The sequence below is a fragment of the Mastomys coucha genome, unplaced genomic scaffold, assembly GCF_008632895.1.
Source record: "Mastomys coucha isolate ucsf_1 unplaced genomic scaffold, UCSF_Mcou_1 pScaffold4, whole genome shotgun sequence".
NCBI classification, from domain to species: domain Eukaryota; kingdom Metazoa; phylum Chordata; class Mammalia; order Rodentia; family Muridae; genus Mastomys; species Mastomys coucha.
In genome coordinates, this window is record NW_022196910.1 from 5,688,698 (window position 1) to 5,706,083 (window position 17,386).

General features: G+C 38.1%; 1 protein-coding gene, 1 non-coding gene and 1 pseudogene across 5 annotated transcripts in view; 2 read left to right on the forward strand and 1 right to left on the reverse strand.

Moving 5' to 3' along the window:
* LOC116076302 (coiled-coil domain-containing protein 7-like) overlaps positions 1–17,386 on the forward strand; it is a 67,630-nt gene that overhangs the window by 14,496 nt on the left and 35,748 nt on the right. For all 4 annotated transcript variants that reach the window (XM_031350021.1, XM_031350019.1, XM_031350018.1 and 1 more), the window contains exons 2-4: positions 3,703–3,723; positions 3,984–4,016; positions 4,712–4,860. In XM_031350021.1, the coding sequence (XP_031205881.1) occupies positions 3,703–3,723; positions 3,984–4,016; positions 4,712–4,860 (203 nt within the window). The remainder of the gene's footprint in view (positions 1–3,702; positions 3,724–3,983; positions 4,017–4,711; positions 4,861–17,386) is intronic.
* LOC116076610 lies at positions 7,031–7,153 on the reverse strand (annotated as a pseudogene).
* Positions 10,786–10,948, forward strand: LOC116076636. Its single transcript, XR_004113039.1, has one exon. It is a non-coding gene; the product is annotated as a U1 spliceosomal RNA (small nuclear RNA).

Below are 17,386 nucleotides of genomic sequence, written 5' to 3' on the forward strand. Positions count from 1 at the left end.
AAGCACACTGACCTCAGACACAGCACAGCTACAGAATTTGGACTTTGCCTAGCTTTGTTTCTGTCTTGCTATGGTCAAGTGTTTCCTCGCTATGATTGGATTCCTTCCTTTTGGAATGGTAATGTATATTTTGTTCCATTGTATGCTGAAAGTCTGTAATTTGTATTTTGATTTTACAGTTAAGTGATTGCCCTGAGTCTCACAACAGATTCTGAATGGTGGACTTTCAAACAGTGTTGAGACTGAAAAATAAATGCATATTACATTATGGTATGATCACACGTCTTTGAGGGCCGTGGAGTAGAATGTGGTGGTTTGAACAAAAGTGGCTCCCATAGAGGCCATGATTAAAAAGTTGGTCCCCAGTTGGTGGAAATGTTTGGGAGGTATGGCCCATTGGAGAAAGTATGTCACAGGGGTGGCTTTGAAACTTAAAAAACTCATGCGATTCCTAGTGTGCCTTCTCTTCTTTTTGCTTTCATATCAAGATGTGAGCCCTAGAGCTGTTCCTGACACAATGCCTTTGTTCCACCATCATGGACTCTAATCCTTTCTTTAATAAGTTGCCTTCTTCATGATGTTTTGTCACACAATGTAATAGTAATTAGGATATGTTGCGGGAAATAATAAAAAGAAATTTTCCCTGCAAGCTTTCATGCCCACCGGAACCGGCCAGCCTCATCACTATGTCCTGGTGGGCTCCTGCTATTTTCTCCTAGCTAGCAAGATAATCTCGCTTACATGCAATGCTCTACACACCCCCACAATCATTCATCTTGTGCCTAGTTACCCCATAAAAACATGACTTTTAAGGCTTAATTATCCAGTCAGGTTTATATATCAATAAGATCACAATTACAAGATGCCAATACAACAATTTCAGGGCTAAATAATAAAGACAATGTTTTAAGCTAATTATTCTAACCTTATAAAATCTTAGCTACCTGTGGTTTAAAACCATGCCGGGTCTGGATCGTCATCTTCCCCTACCTCCGTGATGATTCTTTTTTTTTTTTCTCCCCTGCTCTCTGACCTCTCCTCCTAAACTTCTTGCTCTGCCTCCCTATTCCTGTCCAATCACAGGCCTGCCACTGCCCTAATGTGACTGGACAGAGAAAATGTTGTATAAACGTAAATTTATACCAAAACAAACAAACAAACAAAACAGATAGCATACTCTTGGTTGTGAGTTCATTAGAAGGGTGTTTCTGAGCTACTTCAATTAGAAATGACCAAGAGGAGTCAAGGCTTAACAGTTCAGAGATGCTTTGACTGGATAGATAGTCTTCAAAAGTGTCAGAAATCCACAGAATATGACGTTTATGGACATTTCTTTATTAGGTTCATTTGACTAGAGACCTGTCTGCTCCTGACAGCACCCCTTTCTCAGACTCAAAGAAGAAATCAAGCATCACTGGGGTCGCTCGAGTTGTGGTGATGCAGCCACTAGGCAGCAATTGCCTTATTCCATCCATAGACAAAATATTGTCCAGAAAAGGACACACTATGCAGAATAGTCGACTGATAATCTCTGCCAAGCAGGGTGATCAGCCCTTTAAGATTCTGCATTACAAAGGTCTGTGAGATGACCCTGGCCAGAAGGCTGAAGAGCAGTGCACCAACGTTTTGAAGTAAAGGGACTGTCCAGGTGGTCAGCAGTCTCTGTAAAGTGGTTAGTTTTGGAAGCTATATTGTATGCTTCTCACATTTTCTCATAGGTAATATTAGTCATTCTTGGATTTCTGATGGGCTTGAAGACTGAGAGCCAGCCCAAGCTGTTTAACATTGAGAAAGATGATATAGATTTGAGAGGATGGTTTTCAGATGGCATACAATCTGAAACCAGGATATGAGTCAGGTGTAGAATTATGCCTTTTAAGTTAGGGTAGATGACAGAGGTCCTATTTAATTGACAAAAATGATAGACTGGGTGTTAGATCTGTCCTGTATTTTAAAAACTACAAAAGGGTAACAGTTGTGCTCAATTTATATCTGAGACAAAAGACTCTTAACTGGACAAAAAGGGGGAAATGTTGTGGAGAGCCCTGGTCTTGTATTTTGATGCTAATTCTCCTCTCCTGGAAAGCACTGCAGACCAGGAGTGAATCACATATACAGGTGCCTTGTGAACCTTCTCCCCACCTTTCCTTTTCATATAAAGGCTAAGGCCAATGATTTGGCAGCAGGAGGGAAGGTGGAGCTAAAAAGTTTGGGGGAGAAGGGTTGAGAAGAAGGGGAGGAGACTGGAGAAGAGGAAGATGGAGGAGGATGAGGTGGAAGGAAGATGGAGCTGAAGTACATGGCTTGGAGAAATTGCAAGTCATATGGGATCTAAGAGATGGGTAGAGTAGAGTAGTGTTAGATCTGCCCAATCCAGGCGAGTAGCTTGTATACCAATTAACTGAGTTGTGAATTCATTGATTGGGTAAATTGGGTTAAAAATGTACCACTACAAGGATAAGCATACAATCCTCTCTTCAAGAAGCATATAGTTGCTTTAAGCCCCAGCTCCATTAAGTACAGTTTAGCTCAACTCAGACTTCAGCATGAAAACCGGTCACTTAAAGTCAGCAGCTGATTGTTGGCCCCAGTAAGTCTCTGACTCAGTAGCCTAGGGAAGGAAGAAGTCAAAATACCCTTATTTGCAGATGATACAATCCTATATATAAAAGACCCCATACATTCCACGAAAAAACCTCTACTTGTAAATATATTCAGTAAAATAAATGGACACAAAATTTAGACACAAAAATCAGGGACTGGAGAGATGGCTCAGCAGTTAAGAGCACTAACTGCTCTTCCAAAGTTCCTGAGTTCAAATCCCAGCAACCACATGGTGGCTCACAACCACCTGTAATGGGATCTGATGCTCTCTTCTGGGGTGTCTGAAGACAGCTACAGTGTACTTACAAATATAATAAATAAATAAATCTTTAAAAATTCAGAAGCTTTATTGTATACAAATGACAAAAATGCATAGAAAGAAAACAGGAAAACAGCATTTACAATGACCTCAAAACATAACTGTCTTGGAATAAATCATGAGCTTTTTATACTAACAGAACAAAGAAAGTCATAAATCAAGCATTTTTCAAATACTCTTCTGGGAACATCAGGTAGGCAGATTATGGCACAGTGGGGAAGTCTCTGCGGTAACCCTCGGATGCTAACTGATATATTCTTAGCCTTTCGGTGGATGGAATTTATGGATTTTGCCTGTACATTGGAAACTGATGGATGTAATAATTACAAGAATATTGGGTTATACAGAGGTTAACAATAAATGGGTATTTGGAGACTGAGATAGCCCAAGTTGATTTCCCTCTGAAATTGTACATCTCCATTACCATTTGTGTTTGAATCTATTAATTACCTCTTGTAGAACATATAACACAGGTATGGCTCTTTTCTGGAAACTTTTAATTAACTTTATGAACAACATATTAAATATTAATAATCTGGAAGTTTCAGAATATAGTCCTATGGAGTGAAAAGCTATTTTTTTATTCTGGATGTAGTTGTATATTCAAAGTGGACTAAACATCATAACCACCAAGTTATTATAACATTGGAACTACAGATTTGTATTTGCTTTAGCAATATAAATCATAGTAATTTTAGCAAATTTATCATTGATAATTGTAAATGTTTCATGATATTTATTTTATCTTTAAATATACTATCTAAAACTTTGTTTTCTAGATTTTGGAGTCACTTTTCAAGGTATGTGTTTCAATTCATTGCAGTTTAAAGTAACTAAAAGTAAAGAGAAGAATCCATATTAAGCAAACATAATCTTAGTCTTGAAATTGTAATGTTACCTGGTTGCTGCTAGATATTTTTTAATTTATCTTGCAGTTGTATATTACACTACCCTCTTCTGAGCCCTGTGTGATGCATTTGAGTAAGGAATAGTGCTTGGCAGATAAAGGGCACAAATACATGTATATTAACTTTCTCCTTATTTTTTTTTTTTAATGAAGTGGTTTCAGCAACAAGTCAACCACATGGAGGAGGTAAAATATAACTTCATAACTTAATTATATTAGTAAGTATTTGAGCCATTTGAAAATCAGTTTGAAGTATGTATAAATCAAATGTTTCAATAACCATTGACTATAAAGTAATATTTTGATTTAGATTGAAAAATAATCAGTTTGTAGCAAAATGTGTATCAGTAATTTGCAAATGAGTTTTCTGTGTGAATGCAGTAAAGAACAAATTTATTGGATCATTTTTTTCTCCTAAAGAATAATGTAAATTTCACTCACTTTCTTTTTCTAATTTACATAAAAGTAGTGGGAATTTATCAACTTAAAATTTTTCCTACATTTAAAAATTATTCATAATATTGAATTAATTATTAAAATGTTTTATATTATTTATTTTAATAATATTTAAATTTATATTGATTTTTTTCAAAATTTATTAGTTTCTTTACTGATATCCTTTGTATTTTGGATTTTCAAATACTTTAAAAATTAAACTGAAAATAACTGTTCTCTGTCTTCAAGGACTTTCAATTCTGCTTTGGGGAGAATATATGTATTCCTTTAAGCATGAATGAATAGTTTCCAAGGAAGCTTCAGGGATTGTTCAGAACTATTCTGATTTGATAAACTTATTCAAATTGATAAAGAAAATAATGAAATGCTCTTAAGGCATGAAATCAAAATGGGTATTTAGTAACTGGCTAATTTTGTTACTTTAGATAAGTAAAGATAATTTACAAACAGATGTTCCATCAGATGACAAATTCATCCTTAAAGGCATTAAACAAATTGCAAAGATCGTACGTAAACTTGAAGAAATTAGAATTCGCCTAAAAGACCGTAAGGTGTCCCTACAGACTAAACAAGCGTAAGTGAATTATAAAAATTAATTGAATTAAAATCAGATGTAAGCTAACTTGATGTTATTCCTTTATAAAGAACTTCTTAATGATATCTGAATGCTTAGTTACTTTTTTCTGATTTAAAGATTTCATAGTCTGAGATGGTGCAGTGGACATTAGTCATCTGTGGCTATTCAAATTCAATTTAGTAAGACAAATTGGCTTCTGGGTCATACTAAACACATTTTAGCTACTCAATAGCCATATATAGCTATTGTTTAAAACTTAAAGGTAGTCCTATCTTTAAAACATCTAGATTGTAATCATGTTTCTGAATGCTTCTGAAATAATTTTAACTAAAATAGAACTACATCACATCCCAATTTCCTCCCTCCAGCCACTCCCAGCAGTCCTCCCATGCCCTCTCAAGTTAATAGCCTCTTTTCCTTTATTATTATTGCATACATACATATGTGTATGTATATGTATGCACAAATACATAATTAAAACATGCTGAGTTTGTTTTTGTTGTTTGTCTATACGTAGTTTCAGGGCTGACCATTTCAAAGGGGGTTCATCTCTTCTCCAAGCAGTCAATAATTATAATTCTTTTTTCTAGGGATAGAACTCTGCAAAATTTTCTACCTTCCGTATTAGCATGTCCATCATTTCACCATTGTTCTCCAGTCTTGTTTTTGCAGCCATTTCTAGGATACACTGTGTAACTTCCAGGTATTATGGCTCTTGCAATCGTTCCACCCCCTTTCCTGAGATGTTCTTTGAGCAACTGATGCAAGAGCTATGATGTTGATGTGTCTGTTCAAGGCTAGGCTCCCCATAATCTATGCATTTTGCCCACTTGTGGATTACTGTGGTGGTTTCCATTTGCTATAAAAAGAGGCTTCTTTGACAAGAAGTGTAGTTACACTTATCTATGAGTATAAGGATAAGATTTAGAATGTAGTTACCTATTATGCAAGTTTAGTAAATTTCTGATGGTATAGGTTCTTTTTGAAAAAAAAAAAACATTTTATTTGTTCTTTGTGAATTTCACATCATGCATCCCTGTCCAACTCATACCCCACTTCCCTCATACCTGATCTGGACCCTTCAGTCTCCTCCCCAACAGAAAAGAAAAAAAAAAATCTCCTGGAAGCTAAAGTGTGTCCCACTGTGTTCCTCAGCGTACCATTTCCTCTACATTTCTTTGCTTGCAAATGTTCATTGCAATGAGTCATTTGGTGTGGTATGACGCCTCTGACGTCTGGTACAGTATCAATACTGGAACCTCAATGCTCCCGTATACACATCAGCCCACCCATGCTCCCGTTACTAAGGTCAGCTCTACTGTGCTGCCCAGGAGAGTTACAGGGCCTACAGAGCACTGCAGCAGGTAAGGGGCAGAGACAGCCCTCCTGCTCTCATGACTACAGGTTCAGCTAGACTATAATGCCTAGACAAGGAGTGGGGCCAGTTCTGCATATCCCTCAGACATCAAAATGTCCCCACACTGAAGTCCAGATCAGGGATGTCCACCTGGCCTTTGGTGGTAATAGATTCCTACTGCCATAGGGACATAGTCCCAGACTGGTACCCAGTCGCCACACAAGCCAAGACTCCACTATGGTCCCAGCTACTCAAATTAGACTGTTCTTCACTACCCTCAAGTCTCCACTTATGCCTCTTTTTTTGTGTGCCCATATCCTTCTGTTCCTCTTTTTCTTCCATTTCTCCACCACTTACTTGCTCCTCTTAGTGGTGTACTCACGGTCACTAAGTGTTTAAAGTAGTCTCAGGAGTGATCTAAGAAGTGCTATATCCAACATGTCTCTCATGGCTCCACGCAGGGTGTATTCTTCGGCATGGGCTGTCTCCCACAGTCTGTGTGATGCCAGACTGGTGCTCATCTCAGGCTAGCTCCCTCTCCAAGCCCCGTGGCACTGGGCTAATGATTATTTTGGGCTTGCCCTTCACTTGGGCCACCCCCACATCGGGCCTACCCACATGGCTCATGTGAGGGTTGTCTCTCTAGGGCTCACTCTGACAGTCTCAGGCAGGACCCTTCTAGTCTCTGACTCACTCCCCACCCTGGAAGGCCATCCAGGCATGCACATGAGCATCTGGATTGGTGGTCATCTCAGGCTAGCTTCCTGTTTGGGATCCCTGGTGCTGGAACTGGGCTCACCCTTTCCAGGGAGTATTAAGCTACTAATTGTTCACAAGTCAGAACACTGATCATAGACATAGCCTCTCTCCTCTCTGCCACCTATGATGCACATTTGGCATAGCAGCCACACCTGCAACTTCTCTAGTGGCAGGGGTAGATTCTTTTTAAACGTCCATTGCTGCAGTAGCTATGTTCCCAGTATCAGGAATTGGTGGAAGCCATGCAGGGAAGGCTGTGGCAGGCAAGTATGCTTCCTGGAGTCAGCCTACTATTTTGCACAATTGTGATGGGTGAATCCTGGAAAGGTGGGGCCCCAGGATTGCTTCTTGATGCTTCTTACAATTGTTGTTGCTCTGTCCCTCGTTTTTTTCTGACAAAATATGACTGAAAAAAAGAAAGACTCTTTATGCCTTGCCCACCCTATTAGGCAAATTTCCTGCAGACCAATATGAAGATGTACTTTCATGTAATAATGCTGTTTAGATGAATTGGTGATTTTTAAATTCTGGATAATGATTTTATAGTTCTCCTGAATTGATTCAAGTAAATTTATGCCCTCTGTAGAATAAAAAGCTACAAATAGAATTCTGGGTCATGAACTACTTGCACTATGAGAAGAAAATAGGTGTGGAACAAATTTATGGTCAAGGAAAACATTCCTTCTAGGTTATAAATGAAGTCACTAATTTCTATAACTAAAGATCATAAACTGGTAATGGGCAATCACAGGTACAAGGACAGAAAACAAATGATTGACTAATCTATACAAGACTTCAAAATAATAACACACAAGACAGATGATTTGTCTCAGGACATAAAACTTGCTAACTTATGACATAAAAACTATTGCTTTAAATGTATAATGAGCTTGTGGAGCTTAAAAAAAACAGATAAGGGATGTTTAGTCAGACATGCCTTTTAGTGGAAATACCTGTAAACAATTCTGCTGTAATTCCTAAAACCTAATCAACCTATGACATGAACTATTACTTTAAACTTACTAAGAACTTACTGGGACATAGAACCTTAACAGAACCAAGGGTCTCTCCTCCCATTGATGACTGACAAGGCCATCCTCTGCTACATATACAGCTGGAGCCATTAGTCCTACCATGTGTACTCCTTGGTTGGTGGTTCCCTGGGAGCTCTGGGAACTTGTTAGTTCATATTGTTGTTCCTCCTATCGGGCTGCAAATCCCTTCAGCTCCTTTGGTCCTTTCTCTAACTCCACCATTAGGGACCCTGTGCTAAGTCCAATGGTTGGCTCCAAGCATCCACCTCTGTATTTGTCAGGCACTGGTAAATCCTCTCAGGAGACAGCTATAACAGGCTTCCATCAGCAAGCACTTCCTGGCATCCACAATAGTGTCTGTGTTTAGTAATTGTATATGGGATGAATCGCCAGGTGGGACAGTCTCTGTGTGGACTTTCTTTCAGTCTCTGCTCTACATTTTATCTCCATATTTGCTCCTGTGATTATTTTGTTCTCCTTCTAGAAAGGACTGAAGCACTTTGGTCTTCCTTCTTATTGAGCTTCATGTGGTCTGTGAATTGTATCCTGGTTATTTGGAGATTTGGGGTAATATCCACTTATCAGAGAGTGTTCTTTTGTGATTGGATTACCTCACTCAGGATGATATTCTCCAGATCCATCAATTTCCCTAAAAATTTCATAAATTTATTGTTTTTAATAGCTGAGTAGTACTCCATTGTGTAAATGTACCACATTTTCTGTATCCATTCCTCTGTTGAAGGACATCTGGGTTTTTTTCAGCTTCTGGCTATTATAAATAAAGTTGCTATGGATATAGTCAAGCATATGTCCTTATTACATGTTGGAGCATCTTCTGGATATGTGCCCAGGAGTGGTATAGCTGGATCCTCAGGAAATGCTACAGCCAGTTTTCTGGGGAATCACCAAACTGATTTCCAGAGGGGTTGTACCAGCTTGCATTCCCACCAGCAATGGAGGAGTGTTCCTCTTTCTCCATAACCTCTCCAGCATCTGCTGTCACCTGCGTTTTAGATTTTAGCCACTATGATTGGTATGAGGTGGAATCTCGGGGTTGTTTTGATTTGCATTTCCCTGATGACTAAGGAAGTTGAGCATTTATTTCTTTAGGTACTTCTCAGCCATTTGGTATTCCTCAGTTGAAAAACATTTTTTTAGCTCTATACCCCGTTTTTAATGGGGTCATTTAGTTCTCTGGAGTCTAACTTCTTGAGTTCATTGTATATATTGGATATTAGCACTCCATTGGATATAGGATTGGTAAAGATCTTTTCCCAATCCATTGGTCGCCTTTTGATCTTATTGACTATGTCCTTTGTCTTATAGAAGCTTCGCAATTTTATGAGGTCCCATTTGTGGATTCTTGATCTTATAGCACAATCAATTGGTGCTCTGTTCAGGAATTTTTCCCCTACATGTGTCTGTTCGAGGCTCTTCTCCACTTTCTCCTCTATAAGTTTCAGTGTATCTGGTTGTATGTGGAGGTCCTTGATCCACTTATACTTGAGCTTTGTACAAGGAGATAAGAATGGGTTGAATTGCATTCCTCTATTTGCTGACTGCCAGTTGAACCAGCACCATTTGTTAAAAATGCTGTCTTTTTTCCACTGGATAGTTTTAGCTTCTTTGTCAAAGATCAAGTGACCATATGTGCATGAGTTCATTTCTGGGTCTTCAATTCTATTCCATTGATCTTCCTCCTGTCTCTATACCAATACCATGCAGTTTTTATCACTATTGCTCTGTAATACAGCTTGAGGTCAGCGATGGTGTTTCACCCAGAAGTTCTTTTATTATTGAGAATAGTTTTCCATATCCTAGGTTTTTTGTTATTCCAAATGAATTTGCAAATTGCTCTTTCTAACTCTATGAAAAATTGAGTTGGAATTTTGATGGGGATTGCATTGAATCTGTAGATTGCTTTGGGCAAGATGGCCATTTTTACCATATTAATCCTGCCTATCCATAAGAATGGGAGACTTTTCCATCTTCTGAAATCTTTTTTGATTTCTTTCTTCAGAGATTTGAACTTCTTGTCATACAGGTCTCTTACTTGCTTAGTTGGAGTCACACCAAGGTATGTAATATTATTTGTGGCTATTGCAAAGGGTGTCATTTCCCTAATTTCTTTCTCAGCCTGTTTATCCTTTGAGTAGAAGAAGGCTACTAATTTGTTTGAGTTGATTTTATATCCACCCACTTTGCTGAAGTTGTTTATCAGCTTTAGGGATTCTCTGGTGGAATTTTTGGGGTCACTTATGTATACAAACATAACATCTGCAAATAGTGATGTTTTTACTTCTTCCTTTCCAATTTGTATATCTTTGACTTTCATTTGTTGTCTAATTGTCCTAGCTAGAATTTCAAGTACTATGTTGAATAGATAGGGAGAGAGTGGGCAGCCTTGTCTAGTCCCTGATTTTAGTGAGATTGATCCAAGTTTCTCTACATTCAGTTTGATGTTGGCTACTGATTTGTTGAATATTGCTTTTACTATGTTTAGTATGGCCCTTGAATTCCTGATCTTTCCAAGACTTTTATCTTGAAGGGATGCTGAATTTTGTCAAATGCCTTTTCAGTATCTAATAAAATGATCATATGTTTTTTTTTCTTTGAGTTCCTTTATGTAATGGATTAATTACACTGATGAAATTCCATATATTGACCCATCCCTGCACCCCTGGGATGAAGCCTAGTTGATCGTGGTGAATGATTGTTTCGATGTGTTCTTGGATTAAGTTGGCAAGAATTTTATTAAGTGTTTTTGCATCAATGTTTATAAGGATAGGGAAGATACCATGATCATGAAGGTGGTTTTCCCAGGGCGAGGCTTATCCATTGCACTCCAGATGTGCTGACCCCTGTGATTTCCCCAAACTCGGGAAACTCGACTGCATAATTTGTGGTAGTGGGGGACTGCATTCGCAATCTCCCCTGGGGGGGTGGGAAATGTTTATAAGGGAGATTGGTGAGAAGTTCTCTTTCTTTATTTGGTCTTTGTGTAGTTTAGGTATAAGCGTAATTGTGACTTCATAGAATGAATTGGATAGTGTACATTCTGTTTCTATTTTGTGAAATAGTTTGAAGAGTAGTGTTATTAGGTCTTCTTTAAACTTCTGATAGAATTCTCCACTGAACCCATTTGATCCTGGGCTTTTTTTGGTTGGGAGACTATTAATGACTGCTTTCATTTCTTTAGGGGTTATGGGACTGTTTAAATGATTTATATGATCCTGTTTTAACTTTGGCACCTGTACATGTCTAGAAAATTGTCCATTTCATCCACATTTTCCAATTTAGTTGAGTATAAACTTTTGTAGTAGGATCTGGTGATTTTTTTTTTTAATTTCCACAATTTTTGCTGTTATGTCGCTCTTTTCATTTTTGATTTATTAATTTGAATACTGTCTCTGTGCCCTATGGTTAGTTTGGCTAAGGGTATAGCTATCTTGTTGATTTTCTCAAAGAACCAGCTCCTGTTTTGTTGATTCTTTGTATAGTTCTTTTTGTTCCTGTTTGGTTGATTTCAGCCCTGAGTTTGATTATTTCCTGCCATCTACTCCTCTTGGGTGTATTTGCTTCTTTTTGTTCTAGAGCTGTCAGGTGTGTGGTTAAGCTGCTAGTGTATGCTCTCTTGTTTCTTCTTGGAGGCACTCAGAGCTATGAGTTTTCCTCTTACCAGTTCTTTCTTTCTTTCTTTCTTTCTTCCTTTTTTTTTTTTTTTTTTTTTTTTTTTTTTTTTTGTTGTTGTTGTTGTTGTTGTTGTTGTTGGATTTTCGAGACAGGGTTTCTCTGTGTAGCCCTAGCTGTCCTGGAACTCATTCTGTAGACCAGGCTGGCCTCAAACTGAGAAATCCGCCTGCCTCTGCCTCCCAAGTGCTGGGATTAAAGGTGTGTGCCACCACTGCCCAGCTTACCACTACTTTCATTGTGTCCTGTAAGTTTTGGTATGATGTGTCTTCATTTTCATTAAATTCAAAAAGGTCTTTATTTCTTCCTTGACCAAGTTATCATTGAGTAGAGAGTTGTTCAGTTTCCATGTGTATGTTTGTTTTCCGTTGTTTTTGTTGGAGTTTAAGACCAGCCTTAGTCCATGGTGATCTGATAGGATGCATAGTATTATTTCAGTCTTCTTCAATCTGTTAAGGCTTGTTTTGTGACCAATTATATGGTCAATTTGGGAGAAGGTATCATGAGGTGCTGAGAAGAAAGTGTATTCTTTTGCTTTAGGGTGAAATGTTCTATAGGTATCTGTTAAATCCGTTTGGTTCATAACTTCTGTGAGTTTCACTGTGTCTCTGTTTAGTTTCCGTTTCAATGATTTGTCCATTGCTGAGAGTAGGGTGGTAAATTCTCCCACGGTTATTGTGTGGTGTGTGATATGTGCTTTGAGCTTTAGTAAAGTTTCTTTTATGAATGTAGATGCCCTTGCATTTGAAGCATAGATGTTCAGAATTGAGAGTTCATCTTGGTAGATTTTTCCATTGACCAGTATGAAGTGACCTTCTTAATACTTTTTGATAACTTTTGGTTGAAAGTCGATTTTATTGGATATTAGAATGGCTAGTCCAGTTTGTTTCTTGGGACCACTTGCTTGGATAATTTTATCTGCACTAGTGTCTGTCTCTGTCACTGAGGTGCACTTCTTGTATGCAGCAAAATTCTGGGTCCTGTTTACATATCCAGTCTGTTAGTCTGTCTCTTTTTATTGGGGAATTGAGTCCATTGATGTTTACAGATATTAAGGAAAAGTGATTGTTGCTTCCTGTTATTTTTGTTGTTAGAGGTGGCATTATGTTTGTGTGCCTAGCCTCTTTTGAGTTTGTTCAAAGATTACTTTCTTCCTTTTTCTAGGGTGTAGTTTCTCTCCTTGATTTGGTGTTTTCCATCTATTATCCTATGTAGAGCTAGATTTGTGGAAAGATATTGTATAAATTTTGTTTTGTCATGGAATATCTGGTTTTCTCCATCTATGGTAAACCCAGTTTTGCTGGGTATAGTATTATGGGCTGGCATTTATGTTCTCTTAGGGTCTGTATGACATCTGCCCGGGATCTTTTGGCTTTCAAAGTCTGTGAGAAGTCTGATGTAATTCTGCTAGGTCTGCATTTATAGGTTACTTGACCTTTTTCCCTTCATGCTTTTAATATTTTTTTCTTATTTAATGTATTTGGTGTTTTGATTATTATGTGACAGGAGGAATTTCTTTTTTGGTCTGGTCTATTTGAAGTTCTGTAGGCTTCTTGTATGTTCATGGGCATCTCTTTCTTTAGGTTAGGGAAGTTTTCTTCTATAATTTTATTAAAGATATTTACTGGCCCTTTAAGTTGGGAATCTTTGCTCTCTTCTATACCTATTATCCTTAGGTTTATTCTTCTCATTGTGTCCTGGATTTCCTGGATGTTTTGGGTTAGGAGCTTTTTGCTTTTTGCATTTTCTTTGACTGTTGTGTCAATGTTTTCTAAGGTGTCTTCTGCCCCTGAGATTCTCTCTTCTATCTCTTGTTTTCTATGGCTCCTGATTTCTTTCCTAGGTTTTGTATCTCCAGGGTTGTCTCCCTTTGTGATTTTTTTATTGTTTCTATTTCCATTTTTAGATACTGGATGGTTTTGTTCATTTCCTTCACCTATTTGATTGTGTTTTCCTGTAATTCTTTAAGGGATTTTTGTGTTTCCTCTTTAAGGGCTTGTACCTGTTTACCTGTGTTCTCCTGTATTTCTTTAAGGGAGTTTTTTATGTCCTTTTCAAAGTCCTCCCATCATTTTCATGAGAAGTCACTTTAGATCCAAATCTTGCTTTTCCAGTGTGATGATGTATCCAGGACTTGCTATGGTGAGAGAATTTTGTTCTGATGATGCCAAATAACCTTGGTTTCTCTTCCTCATGGTCTTTGTTCCTTATGGTCTTATGCTTGCCTCCTACCATCTGATTATCTTTAGTGCTACCTGCCCTCACTATATCTGACTGGAGCCTGTCCTTCCTGTGATCCTGGTTGTGTCAGAACTCCTCAGACTCCAGATGTCTCTGTGATCCTGCAATTCCAGGATCCTGTGATCCTGAGATTCTGGGTGTGTCAGAGTTCCTGGGTTTCAAGCTGCCTCTGACACCCTGAGATGCTGGTGTGACCAAGCTCCTGGGATCCTGAGATCTTGGGATCCTGGGATCCTAAAGATCCTGGTTGTGCTAGAGCGCCTGGGAGTGTAACCTCTTCAGGTGGCTGTGGGATTGGCCTCTGAGTTACCACCCAAGGTAGACTGGTGCAGACCAGAAGGAACTTAAGCCACTGGTCAGGCAGGGTTCTTGTTCCCTGGATCCTACTGGTCCCAGTTACTCCCAGTGGTGTTTGAACAGATGTTGTAGATGTTGTGTCCTCCTCACCACTGATCCTAAGATCCTGGGTATGCTAGAGCACCTGGGAACATGCTAGAACACCTGGGAACATGCTAGAACCTCCTCTGAGGGCTGTGAGACTGCCACGAAGTTCATGCCCAAGGTAGACTGGCACGGACCAGAAGGAAGATGAGCCACCATGTTTTTTTTTTCCTTTGAGTTTGTTTATATAATGGATTATATTGATGGATTTCTGTATACTGAACCATCCCTGCATTCCTGAGATGAAGCTTACTTGATCATTATGGGTGATTGTTTTGATATGTTTTTGGGTTCAGTTTATGAAGATTTTATTGAGTAGTTTTGCATTGATATTCATAAGGGAGATTAGTCTGAAGTTCTGTTTCTTTGTTAGGTCTTCATGTGGTTTAGATATAAGTGTAATTGTGGCTTCATAGAACAAATTGTTTACTGTTCCTTCTGTTTCTATTTTGTGGAATAGTTTGAAGACTATTGGTATTAGGTCTTCTTGAAAGTCTGATAGAATTCTACACAAAACCTATCTGGTCTTGGGCTTTTTTTTTTTTTTTTTGGTTGGGAAATTTTAATGAGTGCTTCTGTTTCTTTAGGGGTTGTGGGACTGTTTACATGGTTTTTCTGATCCTGACTTAACTTCGGCACCTGGTACTTGTCTAGAAATTTTTCCATTTCATACAGATTTTCCACTTTTGTTGAGTATAGACTTTTGTAAGAGTATCTGATGATTTCTTTTTAATTTCCTCAGTTTCTGTTGTTATCTCTCCCTTTTTATTTCTGATTTTGTTTGTTTGGATACTGTCTGTTTGTCCTCTGTTTAGTCTGGCAAAAGGTTTTCCTATCTTGTTAGTTTTCTCAATGAACCAGTTCCTTGTTTTGTTGATTTTTGGTATAGTTCTTTTTCTTTCAATTTGGTTGATTTCAGCCCTGAGTTTGATTATTTCTTGCCATCTACTCCTCTTGGGTGTATTTGCTTCCTTTTGTTATAGAGCTTTCAAGTGTGCTGTCAAGCTGCTACTGTATGCTCTCTCCAGTTTCATTTTGGATGCATTCATAGCTATGAGATAACCTGTTAGCACTGCTTTCATTGTGTCCCATAAATTTGGGTATGTTGTGCCTTAACTTTCATTAAATTCTAAAAAGTTTTTCATTTCTTTCTTTATTTCTTCTTTGACCAAGTTATTGAGTAGACCATTGTTCAGCTTCCATGTATATGTGGGCTTTCTATTGTTTTTGTTGTTATTGAAGACCAGCCTTAGTCCATGGTGATCTGATGGCATGCATGGGATTATTTCAATCTTCTTATATCTGTTGGGGACATACCAATTATATGGTCAATTTTGGAGAAGGTACCATGAGGTACTGAGAAGAAGGTATAATCTTTTGTTTTAAGATGAAATGTACTATAGATATCTGTTCAATCCATTTGGTCCATAACTTCTGTTTGTTTCACATTGTCTTTGTTTTGTTTCTGTTTCCATGGCCTGTCCATTGATAGGAGTGTGGTGTTGAAGTCTCCCACTATTACTGTATGAGGTTCAATATATTCTTTGAACTTTAATAAAGTTTCTTGTATGAATGTGGGTGCCCTTACATTTGGAGCATAGATGTTCAGAACTGAGAGTTCATCTTGGTAGATTTTCCTTTGATGAGTATGAAGTGTCCTTCCTCATCTTTTTTTGATAACTTTTGCTTGACAGTCGATTTTATTCGATGTTAGAATGGCTACCTCAGCTTGTTTCTTGGGACCATTTGCCTGAAAAAAATTTTTCTAGCCTTTTATTCTGAGGTAGTGTCTGTCTTTGTCACTGAGATTTGCTTCCTGTATGCAGCAAAATGCTGGGTTCTGTTTATATATCCAGTCTGCTAGTCTATGTGTTTTTATTGGGGAATTGAGTCCATTGATGTTAAGAGATATTAAGAAAAGTGATAGTTTCTTCCTCTTATTTTTGTTGTTGAAGGTAGAATTATGTTTGTGTGGCTATCTTTTTTTGGGTTTCTTAAAAGATTGCTTTCTAGCCGGGCGTGGTGGCGCACGCCTTTAATCCCAGCACTTGGGAGGCAGAGGCAGGTGGATTTCTGAGTTCGAGGCCAGCCTGATCTACAGAGTGAGCTCCAGGACAGCCAGGGCTATACAGAGAAACCCTGTCTTGAAAAACCAAAAAAAAAAAAAAAAAAGATTGCTTTCTTGCTTTTTCTAGGGTATAGTTTCCCTCCTTGTGTTGGAGTTTTCCATCTGTTAAATTTTGTAGGGCTGGATTTGTGGAAAGATATTGTATATATTTGGTTTTGTCATAGAATATCTTGATTTCTCTATCTATGTTTATTGAGGGGTTTGCTGGGTATAATAGCCAGACCCTGCATCTGTGTTCTCTTAGGGTCTGCATGACATCTGCCCAGGATCTTCTGGCTTTTATATTCTCTGTTGAGAAGTCAGCTGTAGTTCAGATAGGTCTGCCTGTATATGCTACTTGACCTTTCTCCCTTCCTGCTTTTAATATTCTTTGTTTAGAGAATTTGGTGTTTGATGGGAGGAATTTCTTTTCTGGTCCAGTCTTTTTGGAGTTCTGAAGGCTTCTTGTATGTTTATAGACATCTCTTTTTTAATTTAGGGAAGTTTTCTTCTACAATTTTTTTCAAAGATATTTACTGGCCCTTTAAGTTGTAAATCTTCACTCTCTTCTATATTTATTATCCTTAGGTTCGGTCTTCTCATTGTGTCCTGGATTTTATGAATGTTTTAGGTTAAGAGTTTTTGCGTTTTGCACTTTCTTTGACTGCTGTGTCCATGTTTTCTATGGGTATCTTCTGCACCTAAGATTCTCTCTTCTATTTTTATATTCTGTTTGTGATGTTTTGATACCTTGTTTTCCCTAGCTTTTCTTTTTTATCCCTTTGTCTTTATTTTCTTTTTATTGGATATTTTCTTTGTTTACATTTCAAATGTTTTCCCTTTCCAGGTCTCCCCTTTGGAAACCCACTATGCCATTCCCTCCCCCCCCCCCCC